At 39.6% G+C, this 15187-nt stretch overlaps 1 protein-coding gene across 4 annotated transcripts; it reads left to right on the top strand.

The window, feature by feature from the left end:
* The first annotated feature begins 649 nt into the window (after positions 1-649).
* LOC149818863 (putative methylesterase 11, chloroplastic) lies at positions 650-11568 on the top strand. 4 transcript variants are annotated; one of them, XR_016427239.1, is made up of 6 exons: positions 650-1131; positions 6987-7223; positions 8412-8555; positions 9927-10058; positions 10160-10281; positions 11000-11138. XR_016427239.1 is itself a non-coding variant. In XM_089984932.1 (5 exons), exons 1-5 carry the CDS (start codon positions 772-774, stop codon positions 11285-11287), a joined length of 1161 nt encoding a protein of 386 aa, XP_089841058.1. In that variant the 5' UTR covers positions 650-771; the 3' UTR covers positions 11288-11568. The 4 variants fall into 4 exon arrangements, 3 of the variants coding, with proteins under 3 accessions (XP_089841058.1, XP_089841060.1, XP_089841059.1); XM_089984932.1 differs by lacking the exon at positions 10160-10281 and having other exon boundaries at positions 11000-11568; XM_089984934.1 differs by lacking the exon at positions 11000-11138 and having other exon boundaries at positions 10167-10984.
* Positions 11569-15187: the final 3619 nt, after the last annotated feature.

Below are 15187 nucleotides of genomic sequence, written 5' to 3'. Positions count from 1 at the left end.
GCATTGTTCAAACTCGGCTCAGTTTCGAGCTCGAGTCGATCTGAGCTTAAACAAGATTTATGAAAAAAAATTGCATCTAAGGGATTTGATTATCCAACCTTCTTAGCAATAACCAAAGAACCTATCATTAAGTCAAAACATTTATTTTGATTGTTATTATTGAAAAAAATTTATACATGCCAAAAATTCTCAGCCAAAAAAAAACGCAAAAAAAGGATTCAAATCCAACACGTTCTTAATAAAGTCTAAAGTCCTACCCATTACAATAACAATAGAGTTCTAATTTTTTTTTTGCAAAGATATTATATATACGGGGTTTGCAAAGAACCCAGCCTTATCAAGTATTATCGGTCTTGACATGTCGTTCAAGCTCAGCACGATAGCTCGTCCGAGTTTCTTGCACCGGTTCAAGCTCGACTCATTTATGAATCTGACGAGCCCAAGCCAAGCTTTAATCGAGACGAGCCCGAGCCAGCTCGGTTCGGTGTGCATCCCTACGGGCAACCAAGCCGAGAATATAGCGAAGTGGCATCGTCAGTTATATTGCCTAACTAATAGGGGTGTTTATGTAATTACCTATTCGATATTTCCCGTGGCACGAAACAATTCGCACTGCCCTTCGGTTTATAAACCGTCCGCATCCAGAAACGGAAGGGAAAGAGAAGTATCAAACGTGAACCCCGGAAGCTTCTCTCTGCAACTGCTTTTCAATTAATTATCATTCTGTCCCTTCCCTGCTCTCTCTCTCTCCCTCGCTCGATGTAGGCGGGCATGGGGAATCTGTCGAGTTGCTTATTCTCCGTGAAGGAGGAAGACGAGAGGGCGAGGAGGAGGAAGGCGCAGAGACGTCCCTCTCAGCTGGTGGAGACGAGGGGCCTGCCCGGATCGAGCTCTAGGTGGAGGGGGGGCGACCGATCCATGCGGAGGGACAAGCTCGAGGAGACCCTCATCCACGAGCAGGCCCTCGCCCTCCTCCTGCAGCACCAGGCCACCAACGGCCTCCTCCCCCTCGATCGATCCTCCTCCCTCCGCTTCCCCGCCCCCTCCTCTGCCGCGATGCCGAGGAGCTCCAGCACGCGCGCGAGGTCCCTGACCGATCCGACGCTCCAGCCTCAACAACTCGTCAACCAGGCGAGTCGATGCTCTTTCTCTTTCTCGCTTGAATTTCAGTTTGATTTTAGATAGCATTCATAGTTTTTCCTCTACGAGAGGAGGGATCGTCGCTATTTGAGGTGTTTGCTTTTGCGTTTGGCTGAGTCTTTGTTATGTTTTACTCTTCTTCTATGCGTTAGAATTGAATCTCTTGTTGCTTTGCTGGCTTCTTTTCTGATAGAATTGACTGAATTACGATCATGAGTTGGTTGATTTCTTCTTCTGAAGAGATTTTAGACGATTTTAAAGTGCTAACTCAATCCTGATCCATCGAAGCGGCTTTTCTGATGAAATTGACTGAATTCCTACTATGAGTTAGTTTATTTTTTTGGAAGAGATTTTAGGCGATCTTTCGGTATACTGGATGAAATCAAGTAATTTGGATATTTTGGTTGATGTTTGTATAATCTAATGCATGCTTTCCTTGAAATAAGCTATAGAAATCACATTTATAGAGCCTGTTTACCTAAACTGTTTAGTATTTTTTTTGGACGTGTATGGATCATGTTAGTTTCATCATGTTTTGCAGATCAAACCTTAGGGTACGTTTGAATCGCAGACAGCGGAGAACGGAACAGCGCTTCCTGTCCAGTCGTGTCCGGGGACGTTCCAGGACGCGCTGTCCTGCCCCATCCAAGCATCATTAAAAGAAATTGTTTTTTTTTTTTGCATTCGTGACTGTCTGTCCGCCACTGTTCTCTGTGTGTGTGTGTGGTGGTGGTGGTGATGGGGAGGGGAGGGGGGGGGGGTGAATAAGCATCCGCAGGACACACCAAATAAGTGTCCGCGTCTCCCGCTTTTGCGTGGGCAAGCTAACACACGTGGAGCCTGCGCTCGGTGCATCCTGGGGATGGGGGTTCAGGCGCCCCCTTAGAGTTCTATTAACTCTATAGTTTATTTAGCAGAAAAAAACTATTATATTAGAGATTTCCCATGATAGGTTTTCAAAAAATCTAAAAATCGATGGTCGGTATTGCACCAAATCTTTGTTTAAAAAAAAGTAATTTATGAAGCTATCAAAGTTACTTTTTTACCTAAAAAAGTAACATTGTATTTTCAAAAGTGCCATTATTTTAGAGGTGTTTTAGTCATTTCATACGGTTGAATCTATCTAATGTTAAACCCAAATAGTTTAATGTTAGATTAAGTTATATAATGGGATCATATCAACACTTCTTGGGGAAAGGAATAGCTTTTCAAAGATTGATCAATTGCAGCAGGGACTGGACTCTCTTCACTCACTCTCGGCTAATAAGCAAGGAGGAGACATCTGCAGCTTCTTCTGTGCTACTCTTTGATTGGATATTCTCTGCTTAGAGTAAAAGAGGCAAAGTCCTAACGGCTAAGGAAAGAAATTTCATTCTCTCAGCATAGGAAAGAGCTTTAGGGAACACTCAGGCAACAGGTTTTAGCTCTCTGGTAGCAAGGAACTGTTCCAATTCACGTTCCTTTGCCTCGCTCGTGTACTTAAGCTCTCTCTATTCGATATTGGAAACATTATTTGACTTGTCTAATAATCAATCCCACCACCAATAACTTATGCCACTTTCGTGAAGCACTACACAGTGTTGGGCATATTCACAGATAACAGTGATATTTTCAAAATATTGCAATTGTCCCAGGCCGATCTTTCAGAATGGGGCATGTGTAGTGCGGAGCTCTACTGAGTGGAAAATGCATCGAGTGTAGGAACGCGCATTATGCGTTCCCTTGATCGGTGACGTGCAGTGGTAGCATAGCATGCGATATGCATCAGTATCGTCGTTAGTGCATCGATGTGTGGCGGCACAGACGTGGAGCGTTGTTCGGTTAAGCAGTGCCGGCGCATCAAAAGATGTTGCCTTTGGAGATTTGGTTAAGAACCTCTCGGCTTGCAAGATGTTTTCCACGCATAGCGGTTGGATGCACAAGAGTGCGTATGGGTTAGGGCTAATTCCTCCAAGAATCACCTTAGGTGGTTCCAACCGAGTATGGTGACTCGGGGCTAGGCGAGTGACTGCCTAGGAGCCGACGAATGAGTCTAGGTGGTGCTCTTCGTTATGGTGTTCAATCATCAATTGGTCTTCGGACTGGGGGCCGCAAGGTCTTGTTCCTTCAGTGGCGAGGTTTTGCTATGCCGTGCGCATGGAGTTGCAATACGCTTCATGGCACGCAAAGCTAAGACAAAGTTTGTGCTTCTTTTTGAAGTGATAGCTGGTATGAGACGGCTATGCACTAAGCGACATGGACTACATGGAATGCGTATTTGAAAATGTGCTTGATCAACTTTCGCTAGGCAGCTGCTCATAGAGTGGTATGCAGGGCCAATGAAAATGATTCAGCACATGAAAATGTGTTGGTACGTGACCTTTAACCATTAGGTTGGCCAACTTGGGCAGCTTGGTGCATCACGGGTTTGCGAAACATTCTATGTTTGTGATAGAGCGACTGATAGGCTTGCGGCGGTAAGGAAGGACCGTCGCACCACACGGGCTTATTGAAAAAAGTAAGCCCGTGACAAATTGGTATCAAAGCAGAAAGATTCATGAAGACTTTGTTCTTTATTGTGTGCGACACTGAAGAGAACAATAATGGTTTATCTTGGTTACGTAATTTTGCACAGCTGAAGTGTGGTTGGGCGAGCACAGAAGCAGGATGTTGGCAGGATGGTATGAGACATCTTGTCGATGATAAGCAAAAGTGTAAAGTTATTGTTCAGTTGGTTAAGGGAACATAGATAAGCCAAAGATTCCTACCAGTTGTGTGTTAGGCTCACAGGTGGAGCGTGGCGTTTGCCCTGTGCATGTAGAGAATGCACGTTAGATTTGGCTGGTTGGATTTGCACATTTGGGTATGGGAGACTCAATTAAACTTCTAGATTCTCTCCCAACATTGTGGATTAACGATGCCCACGTTAAGCAGAAGGCTCATTGTTTTGGTCCCTTGAGTTGACAGATCTTCAATGGATTGCGCGTGTAGAAAAAGTTGTTGTTCGTGGCTCATTGGTTCCTGCGGGAACGTTTTGCTGACTCTTAAAGAGAGTACAGCGTGCTGACTTCGGGAGTGGAGTGCAGCATTGGGGAAAAGTGCCCCTGTGAGGACGAGTGCCCAGGAAGACACTTTGAAGGACCACATTGGGGTGATACGTAAGAGGGCGGCCCCCACTTGAGGACTAGTTTGGACCCATGAAAAACCGCAAGTTGGTGCTTAAGGGAGTTGATATCCCTACATGCATTGGTGGTCATATTTCTCTATGAGGACCACAAAGGGCTTGGACTTGCCCTTACTGAGGTTGGAAGGCACCCTAACCATGAGCATGAAGACGACAAGTTTGTTATGCGGGCGAGGATGACCCGTTTTGTTTGAGACTGCACTGGGGTCTCGCGAGCAGAGAATGCTCGATGTTTATAAAGCAGAAGACCGCTATCTAAGTGATCGGAGATGCGTTAAAGGTATGAGACTTGACGTGTTAACGGTTGCGACGACGGTGGATGTAATCCAGAACAAATTGAGTAAGCTGAAGAAAAAAAGTAAACAAAAGATAAGTACAAAAGGAAATTGACATATCAGTAAAGACTGTGTTCTTACCTGCACCAGCATTGTCGAGGATGACAATGGTTTTGGGTGGGAGAGAATGTCTCGGGCCGATCTTTCGGAATGAGGCATATGCAGTGTAGATCTCTACTGAGTGGAAATTACATCGAGTGTAGGAACGTGCGGTATGTGTTCGCTTGATCGGTGACGTGCGGTGGTAGCATGACATGAGATAGGCATCGGTATCATCGTTAGTGCATCGTTGTGTGGTGGCATAGACGTGGAGCATTGTTCGGTTAAGCAGTGTCAGCGGATCAGAAGATGTTGCCTTTGGAGATTTGGTTAAGGACCTCTCAACTTGCAAGATGTTTCCCACGCATAGCGGTTGGATGCACGGGGGTGCGTGTGGGTTAGGGATAATTCTCCTAGGAATCACCTTAGGTGGTTCCAACCGAGTATGGTGACTCGGGGTTAGGCGAGTGAATGCTTAAGCACCGACGAATGAGTTTGGGTGGTGCTCTTCGCTATGGTGTTCAATCATCAATTGGTCTTCGGACTTGGGGCTGCAAGGTCTTGTTCTTTCCGTGGCAAGATTTTGCTATGTCGTGCGCATGGAGCCGCAATACGCTTCATGGCACGCAAGGCTAAGGCAAAGTTTGTGCTTCTTTTGGAAGTGATAGCTGGTATGAGACGACTATGCACTAAGCAACATGGAATGCACATTTGGAAATGCGTTTGATCAGCTTCCGCTAGGCAGCTCACGGGGTGGTGCGCAGGGCCAATGAAAATGATTCAGCACATAGAAACGTGTTGATACGTGGCCTTTGGCCGTTAGGTTGGCCAACTTGGGTAGCTTGGCGCGTCATTCTATGCCCGTGATAGAGCTAGGGGTGGCAAAACCTGACACGACCCGCCAACCCGCCTCTTAGGCGGGTTCGGGTTGGGCTTAAGCCAACCCGTTTAATAAACGGGTCGACCTTCCTAACCCGTTTATTAAACGGGTTGGGGTTGGGGGTATGCTAACCCGGCTGACCCGTTTAATAAACGGGTTAGGCGGGTGGGTCAACCCGCCAACCTATCCGCCCACCAACCCGCCCACCCGACCCGCCAACCCGCCCGCTACCCGCCAACCTGTTTTCCCGATCCAACCCATTTATTAAACGGGTTGGCGGGTCATGTCGGGTTACCCGTTTATTAAATGGGTCGGGTTAGTGTTTGCCACTGCTGACCCGTTTAATAAACGGGTCGGGTTCGGGTTGAGGTATGCTGACCTGCCAACCCGACCCGATTGCCACCCCTAGATAGAGCGATAGATAGGCTTGCGGCGGTAAGGAAGGACCATCGCGTCGCACTTAGGGGTGGCAATCGTGTCGGGTTGGCGGGTCAGCATACCTCAACCTGAACCCGACCCGTTTATTAAACGGGTCGGCTGTGGCAAACACGAACCCGACCCGTTTAATAAACGGGTAACCCGACACGACCCGCCAACCCATTTAATAAATGGGTTGGGTCGGGTAAACGGGTTCTCAGGTTCGCGGGTCAGGTTGACGGGTCGGGTTGATGGGTTGACGGGTTGGCGGGTTGGCAGACGGGTTGGCGGGTTGACCCACCCGCCTAACCCGTTTATTAAACGGGTCAGTCGGGTTGAAGGGTTGGCATACCCCCAACCCGAACCCGACCTGTTTAATAAACGGGTTACGCGGGTCGACCCGTTTATTAAACGGGTTGGCTTAAGCCCAACCCGAACCCGCCTAAGAGGCGGGTTGGCGGGTCGTGTCAGAAATTGCCACCCCTAGTCGCACTGGCTTATTGAAAAAAGTAAGCCCGTGACAACAATATTATCATTGAAAATTCAGAAAAGGATAATATAGGTAAAATATCATGATATTTTGAAAATATCGTCAATTTGATAATATCGTGATATTATCAATTAGTTTTACTGTTTATTTATTTTTACATTTAAATATGTTTTTTCTTCTTTCTTTTGCATTTTTACTTATTTCTTTTATTATTTATGTATTTTTTGTCTAAACATGATATTTTCTTATTTTTGTTATTTTTTATATTTTTTAAGCCTTGAGATTTTTTTCAAGATTTATCACCAAACCTATAATATCGTGAGAAATAGCCTCTCCGAGATAGTGACGATACCGATATTTGTGACTACGATATATGTGTGTGTGATGTATTTCCTGTAATTGAAATTTTATAAGTGTTAAATTGGATGTCATAACCTTGCGATTTTTCCATTAATTTCATGTTTCCCTCTTGTTTTGGCTTCTTACCAATCATGTTACTTGCTTTTACATTTGTATAAACAGGACCTGAAGATAGATGACTTTGAGACAAACAATTTTGTACTTGTTCATGGAGGTGGCTTTGGTGCCTGGTGTTGGTACAAAACCATTGCTCTTCTAGAGGAAGGTGGATTTAGGGTCACTCCCATTGATCTGGTTGGCTCGGGAATAGATACTTTTAACCCAAACAATATTACAAGCCTTTCTGAATATGTCAAGCCACTTACAGATTTCCTTGAAAAGCTTGGAGATGGAGAGAAGGTTGGTTATCTTTCGCTAATTTACTTGTAGCATTTATTGTCACGAAGCATCCATGTATTGTGCATGGCGTAAAGCAATGCATCTATATCTATATGATGGAAACTGTCTGCTACTCATTTCTTATTAACACATAAGCACCTGCATCAGTAAAATTCTGCGGATAACATATTTCTTATCGAGTATGCATGCCTACATTTCAAAACATGCCATGTTCGCATTTCTTATTTAAATACATACTCTATTAAGAACGAAAGAATCAAGTTTTATTTCAGTGCAGTCTTTGGTGCTCGAAGCTTCCATTTATTGGAACTAAATGCATAGGGAAGTTTGAATAGGTTGTTACTCAAATTATATCAGAAGCAAACACAAATTTGTTTTGTGAAATGTATTGCATCCAGTTATGCAACCCACAAGATTGCACTATAGGTTTTCTTTTCCTTTCTTTTTTCTTTTCATGTAGGCCAAAGACACAAATCTTACTCGATTTCAGAAGGAAACCATAGATTTTGCTTTGAGAGCATGTTTATACTTTATTTAACAGCTAGTTTTAGTGATGCTTTCGGCCATAATTTGGCGAACGGTAAGCATTATCATGGAGGAAAGAGCTCTAGAGGTATTTAGTTTTTTAATCCAGAAAGCAAGTGACTGATATTTGCTGTCAATTGTTTTATGCAGCTGTCTATAGTAACCTCTTCCCAAATTGGTCAAGTTTCCTGGTCTCATGTAACAGGTCTTATTGAAGTATCCATTTTGGAAATTTTTGATATTTTTTCTCTAGTTTCTGTTTTTGACCAAAACAAAAGTTTGTCAGAGGTTCACACTGTGTAGATGGAATGACATATTTGCTGAGAAGTTGTTGTCCATAGGTTTGTAGCAGCATATTGAAGAGACGTTATTGTGTCCATAGGTTTGTAGTCTGGATTATTGGTTCTCTCATCCCTGCACTTTGTAAGAGGGTACTGCTGTTAATCATTGCAGGGAATGGTGTATTTATGCCTCTGATGATCTTTTTATGAATCCAACTTCTGGTGAATGTTGTTTGAATGGGATAGCATTAGCAACTATAATAATTGGCTAAAATTTTCTTCTTTGAAAAGCATGCTACATTTTCACAGGACCTTTCCTTTAGGAGTAAAAAAATTGAAATAATTGGATGCTCAATATTTCTTTCCGTGAATCCTTGTGCAGGTAGTTTTAGTGGGCCATGACTTTGGAGGTGCTTGCATATCATATGCTATGGAGGCTTTTCCATGCAAGATTGCAAAGGCTATTTTCATTTCTGCAGCAATGCTGACAGACGGGCAAAGCACCCTGGACATGTTTTCTGACCAGGTTTATTTAATACTCTGTTACTTGGATAAAAACACAAAAGCCTTTGCTTAAAATTCATGAAGCTTATGCATCATTGAGAGTTGTGATAATCATCTCATATAACTTTGTATTTTTCTTGATACATAGCTCCAAGTACATCAGCACCTAGGCAACACTTGGTCAAGCTTGCATTTGTAGTCTGCTAGTTTCGGAGTTCAGCCAGAAATTTTCTGAATGTCACAGACCTCATTGTTGAGATTATCTCAGTAAGGGAAAATCCTCTATATTTTATAAAAAATAATTGTTGTAAAAAAAACTTGGGAAAGTCTTGGCAAGTTAAAGTATAGAAAAATTATTTAACAAATTACAAACAAAACGTGGGGCATTGCTGGCAGGAGATCCATCTTCTCTCTTTTTTCTTCAAGAGGATAAAATCTGATGCATTACGTGTAGTCGACAACTCCCTCTTTGAGAGGGAGAGAGTAGTAACTATGCCATTTAATTTTGTTACCTCTCTCTTTTAGTCCTATTTTAATTTTGTTACCTTTCATTTTTGGTCCTATATCGATAAGTGAAGAGGGGGGAGGCCTCTTCATTCATCATAAAAGATGGTTTCATTTTCCCCGTAGTTGCCTGTTGGTTTGAATTTACCTCTTAAAAAATAAAAGAGGCATGTTAACTGAATGGTGCTTTTGCCATTTATATTTCGAAAAATAACCTAATTATTATATACTTGGTATCTTAAAAAAAACCACGATAAATCTGTGATAAAATTGTAATATATAGATCATGATTTTTTCATGATAGATTTCAAAATATGGTCGATAATTGTTACTATTGTTGTGAAGTTGCACCAGGTAAATTTTATCCTTGATCTATTCATGATTTATAATCCGCATAGAAGTATTTTTATTGATATCATATCAGCAGTGTTGTCACAAGTGTGATTTGAAGTGCATGATCTATCATTTTGTGCAAACTACATGAGCTGATTATGGGATTTACTAATCGGTGATTGGATCCACAGCACTGTTGAGTTGGCCGCAACCACCCTGGTTGCTGTTGAATGCAGGCTTGCCCTGTTACACGTCCGTTGAGGGCGTAACTGTGCAAGTTAGACAGTCAAGAGGTTCAGTTTTAGTTGGGTGCGTCATTTAGCTTGATGGTGAACAATGAAAATATCGCTTGTTTTCTGATTCCTTTGAAGTTCTCAGATAAGTCCTTCGGTGTATGAATAAGAATTTACGAATCACAATTGATAAGTCACTTGATTGCATATACTATTACTGTTGCAGTTTTCTTTCTATAAGTAAAACTGTTGAAATTTTACATTCATATGGTTTTGTTAATGGCTATCCTGTATGATTAATGCTTTGGGTTTTACCATTGCAGGCAGGTCTTGATGATCTGATGCGACAGGCTCAGATATTCTTATATACTAATGGGGGCGACCACCCACCAACTGCTATTGATCTGGACAAGTCATTGTTGAGGGACTTGTTATTTAACCAAAGTCCTTCCAAGGTATGGAGCTTTGAATCTTTTAATAGAAGTAGAAACTGTTGCGTCTTTCTTTTTGTGGGGTTTCTGTAAAGTATGACTTGGTTTTCTGATATTCTCTTGAGGTGAAAGATGATGTCCAAATGAAAGATTTCATCATCTTTTCTTAACCAAGGCAGAAACCCTATCTTGACCATATGGGGAAAGAACCCGAAACAATCTAGTGATATCACCAACTCAGAGCCAGGTATGTCAGTGACCAAAAAATGATGGTTACATCCATATGTTCTTGCCTTCAGGTGAACCTTGGTGACTTCCATACTGGGTCCAATCTTTTTCTGTGACATGGATCTTATCTTTGCATTATCTTTGGTGTATGCTTTAAAGCTCAATTTCTTTTACTTGAAATATTTGGAATTCTCTGGTTCACATCAGAAACAAGTCACCTCTCTTCTGGAACTAATTCCCTCTTTAGTAGCGGTGTTTTTTTGGAAATTTGTTTTGTTGGTCTCGAGCATTGAATGTACTGTTGTAGACATGGAGATGACTGTGTCTCTAAGGCTCTGTTTGGAAGCGTGTCTTGGGAGCTGTGAAAGGGATTCCATGAACTCTCATTGGTCTCCGTCGTTTGCCCTCCTGTCCTGTATTTGGGATGGAGAAGGGAGATCGGTATGGAGATGGGAGGGGCAACCCCGCACAAAATCACTGATTTTCAAAAAATTTCCAGCGAGGATGTTCTTATCAAATCTGTGGATCTTGTTGCCCCTCTCATCCCCCCTCCCAAAACTGACTCCCAAACAGACAATAGCGTGAAGATACTTGTGCAAGAACTTGGTCATAGTAGGCTGTGTGATCACACTGGGCCCTTAAAAGAGTCTAAAAGTAGGTCCTCATTCTGTTGTTTGCAACTAATGGTGCTGCAATGTAGGTTTGTTATCTTGTCTGACTGCTTTGTCTTTATGAAGGATGTTGCATTGGCATCAGTCTCTATGCGTCCTATGCCGTTTGCACCAGCTTTGGAGAAGCTCTCTCTTTCAAATGAGAAATATGGTTCAGTGCGACGGTTTTTCATAGAGACAGCTGAAGACAATGCAATTCCTCTTCCTGTACAGCAGAATATGATCAAGTTGAACCCTCCGGAGCGAGTTTTCCGGCTTAAGGGTAGTGATCACACTCCGTTCTTCTCAAAGCCTCAGGCTTTGCATAAGCACTTGGTTGAGATAGCTAAAATTCCTCTGCTACCTACCGGGTGATGCACACAGACATAAACACTGGGCATCTCCAAAATTAGAATGGAGGGAGCAAGTCGTGCAAGCATGGAGACGTGCTTGATGCTGCTGCATGTGGATGAAGGCTCTCTCCCCCACCACACACAGAGACAAAAAAGGTGAATTAGGATGTAGAATATGTAATGTTGAAATTTTGGCTTAGTTATTATTCGCCTTTGGTATTTCATTGTTAATCCGGATAAAGTATTTTTCATCATCAATTAGATCCCTTTAGTAATTTGATTAATTCTAGAGTGATAATTATATTATATTCCTCACAGTGGTACTTTTCTAGGTGGTTAGTTATTGAATGTTTGATTCGACCTATCTCACAAAGATGGGAACGACCGCGCAACGTCGATTGAATCTCACAAATATCGGTAAATCTGTGGATACTTCGCCTAAATGAGAACTTGGTGTGGTGGCTTTTTCCAAAAGGCGATGATGTTAACTCATGACGCGAGGATGATGTTTAAAATCATTTTTTTTAAAAGGCACTAGGGCATGGGATTTTGCTGATTAAAAAATTATTATTTTTATTTATTTTTTATCATTTAATTTATAAAAATTGCATTTTAAGTAAAATATAATTTAAAATGATAAAAAAATATATTACAATTTTTAAAATAATATCCGTACATGTCTATGTTCATTTCATCATCATGTCGTTCGGCTTTATGTCACATGGATACAGGTAATAGGTGTGATACATATTTAACACCCATATTCATGATTTTTTTTAAAAAAAGGTCATTAGGGCACATATCTTTTAATATTCAGTATATATAAATATTTTTGATAATTCTAAATTTAATATGTAAGAATACGTGAGTTGATAAAACATAATTAATACAAAAAATGATCGTATTGTCCTGAAAAAGTGGTATGTCGTTAGAAATGCCTACTAATTTGCCGAAATCATTTTCATGCCCAACATTGTTGATTTTTTATTTTTTAGGTCATTTTTACCTTTTGCACAAGCAACTCTGTTGATGTTCACGCAATAGATATCGTTATCTTGAATCGAACACAGAAGATTCACATGTGAAATATGTGAATCTTATGATATTTTCAAGCTTGGTGTGAACTTTTAAGAATTTAAAAGCTTTGCAAATTCTCATTATACATTTGTAGATGTCTTGACCTTTGTGCCGATGATATGTGAACATCTTTTAACTAAAACCTCACATAAAGTTAGGATGTTTGCAAATATATATCGTGATCTTCATAAATGTATGTTGTGAATGTCCTTACCTTCACATGTTTTCTAATTTGAGCTTGGTAGGTTCACCTTATACATTTGCGGATGATCTTTGTTCAGATGCCATACTAAAATCACATAAAGTTAGAATTATTTAAACTTTTGAATGTTGAGCCTATTTTAACATGCGAATATATGTGAACCTCTTGTTAATGCAATGTCAATCTATTTTAACATGCAAATGTCATAATTTTAACTTGTGAATGTCTTTACTTTCGCATGCTTTCTAATTCATATATAGTCCTTTTGTTTTGATAGTTTTATTATTATTTTTTATTTTTCTTTAAAACCCTAACCTTTTTTTCTTTTAGAATCTTAACCCTTTCCTCTCTCTTTGCAGCAATTCTTGAACATTTCATCTTTTAACATTTCAACAAGGTTGCAACAACTTTTTTGTCAACCTTCCTAATTTTTTGATCTCCCAAACTTAAGATGAAAAGTGAGTTTCATATGTTATCTTGCATTCTTAATGTTGAGATTATTTTAACATGCAAATATATGTGAACCTCTTGTTAATGCAATTTAACATGCCAATGTCATAATTTTAACTTGCGAATGTCTTTACTTTCACACACTTTTTAATTCATATAAAGTCATTTTGTTTTGTTAGTTTTTTTTATATTTTTTATTTTTTTTTTAGAATCATAACCTTTTTTTCTTTTAGAACCGTAACCCTTTCCTCTCTCTTTGCGGCGATTCTTGGACATTTCATCTTTTAACATTCCAACAATGTTGCAATAACTTTTTGGTCAACCTTTCGAGTTTTTCGGTCTCTAAAACTTGGGATGAAAAATGAGTTTCATATGTAATCATGTATTTGCAATTTCTTGCATGATAACCCAAAAATCATACAATTTTTTTTATTAATGACATCAATTATGAGGAAGGTATAAAGATTAATTACAACAAGCATGGTGTGGATGTGAAACGTACGAAGGAAGTGCTATATAGTATTTGAAGAGTCCTTTAATATGTTTTATGTATATTTGGATCATTTGATAAAAACAGAGCCAAGATCTCTAGGGGCCATTGAAATTGATAAGAAAGGTCAATTTAAGTACTTTTTTTATCCTTTTGTCCACGCACGGATGCCTTTTTAATAGGGTGCCCTTCAGCTCTTATGATAGATGGTGTATTCTTAAAATAAAAATAAATTAGTATATTGGTGTCAATGCATAATATTGATCATTTTGGTGAGATGTTTTATTTAGCGCTTGTACTTGTAAAAAAAGAGTCTCATAAGTCATGGACATGGTTTCTAGAAGGTTTGAATCTAGAACTCATACACTACAACGAGTTTAGAGATAGAAGACAATTGATAGTTATCTCAAATAAGCACCAAGGGCTCTTGTATATTGTCTCTCACACATGGCGTAATTGACATATTGGATATTACATGAAGCACTTGACTGAAAACTTTGCAAGAAAAATTGGTTCACCACTCAATTCACTTTGTTAAAGAAGAACACGAGCAACTATAACAGAATATTGCACATATTTTTTTGAAAATATCTGAGAATAAAAGCAAGTCGCATATGATTACATTGTCACTGATGTGCAACCAAAGTTTTTGGATACATCTCATTTTTTAAGAAAAAGATATGAGTGTTTGACATCTAATACAATAGAGGACTTCAATTTGTGATTTTTTCTCATACGTGACAAACCCTTAATGCCTCTTCTTGAGAGACTTTATATCATTTTGATAACATTGTTTTGGAAAAAAAAGAATATTGGGCAAAAAATGTCAGACATTGTTGTACTCGATGTAAAAGAAAAGATAAAGGTACTACAAAAAAAAGCATAACTTTGTGTGGTTGTCATACATTGTCATCGAAATTGATATGAGGCCTGCAATCAATGTCACAATTGCAATATTGATATTGAAAAGAGAGAATGCAGTAAGGAGTGGCTGGTGAGTGAGATTCTATGTGAATATGCAATTTTGTGTATTATGTAGAAGGGCAACCTACTTGAAGATTACTGCAACAAATACTTCAAAGTTGATTCGTATAAAACTGTATATCATATATTCACATTTTTTCCAATGGTGGTTAATATCTTACACAATCATACTCTTATTTCAGTGTATCCATCGATGCTAACGCATAGATCAGGGCAACCTAAGGTGAAGAGACAAAAAATAACACGAAAGAATGTTGTCATACAAGTATAATATATGTTGTAAGATTGGCTACAACAAGCACACACACATAATAGTATATTTGAGTAATTTTTTATGCAAAATGTATGTGTTTGTATGTATTTATTAAGAATTGTTAAATAAATTGTTTATATGTATTTATAAGAGTTTTTTAATGAACTGCTCAATTGTCTTTATTGAGAGTTGATGAATTTATTGCTCTTATGCATTCTATGTATATCTTAGGTCTTTCGTGATAGAGGACATTGAATGAACAAGACATGAATAAAGTACGTAGAAAAAAACGTGATATAAAAGAAAGGTTGTAAACAAACAATCATCAATAGGCATGCAACCAATTTTGGTAAGATGTATAAAGAAACAAGTTTTATGTTTACACATTTATTTATAGTACATGTAATGTGTTTATATTAAATTGTAATTTGCTATGAAAATGTATGGATGAGAACCAATCAATGCA

This window comes from Nuphar pumila, chromosome 13 (assembly GCF_984573655.1).
Source record: "Nuphar pumila chromosome 13, dmNupPumi1.hap1.1, whole genome shotgun sequence".
NCBI classification, from domain to species: domain Eukaryota; kingdom Viridiplantae; phylum Streptophyta; class Magnoliopsida; order Nymphaeales; family Nymphaeaceae; genus Nuphar; species Nuphar pumila.
This window is presented reverse-complemented; position numbering and strand designations above follow the sequence as displayed.

Coding starts and splice junctions, on each gene's coding strand:
- LOC149818863 (XM_089984932.1), top strand. CDS start 772: ATGGGGAATCTGTCGAGTTGCTTATTCTCCGTGAAGGAGGAAGACGAG. Junction 1,132..6,986: donor CTCAACAACTCGTCAACCAG/GCGAGTCGATGC, acceptor TTGTATAAACAG/GACCTGAAGATAGATGACTT. Junction 10,059..10,999: donor TTAACCAAAGTCCTTCCAAG/GTATGGAGCTTT, acceptor GTCTTTATGAAG/GATGTTGCATTGGCATCAGT.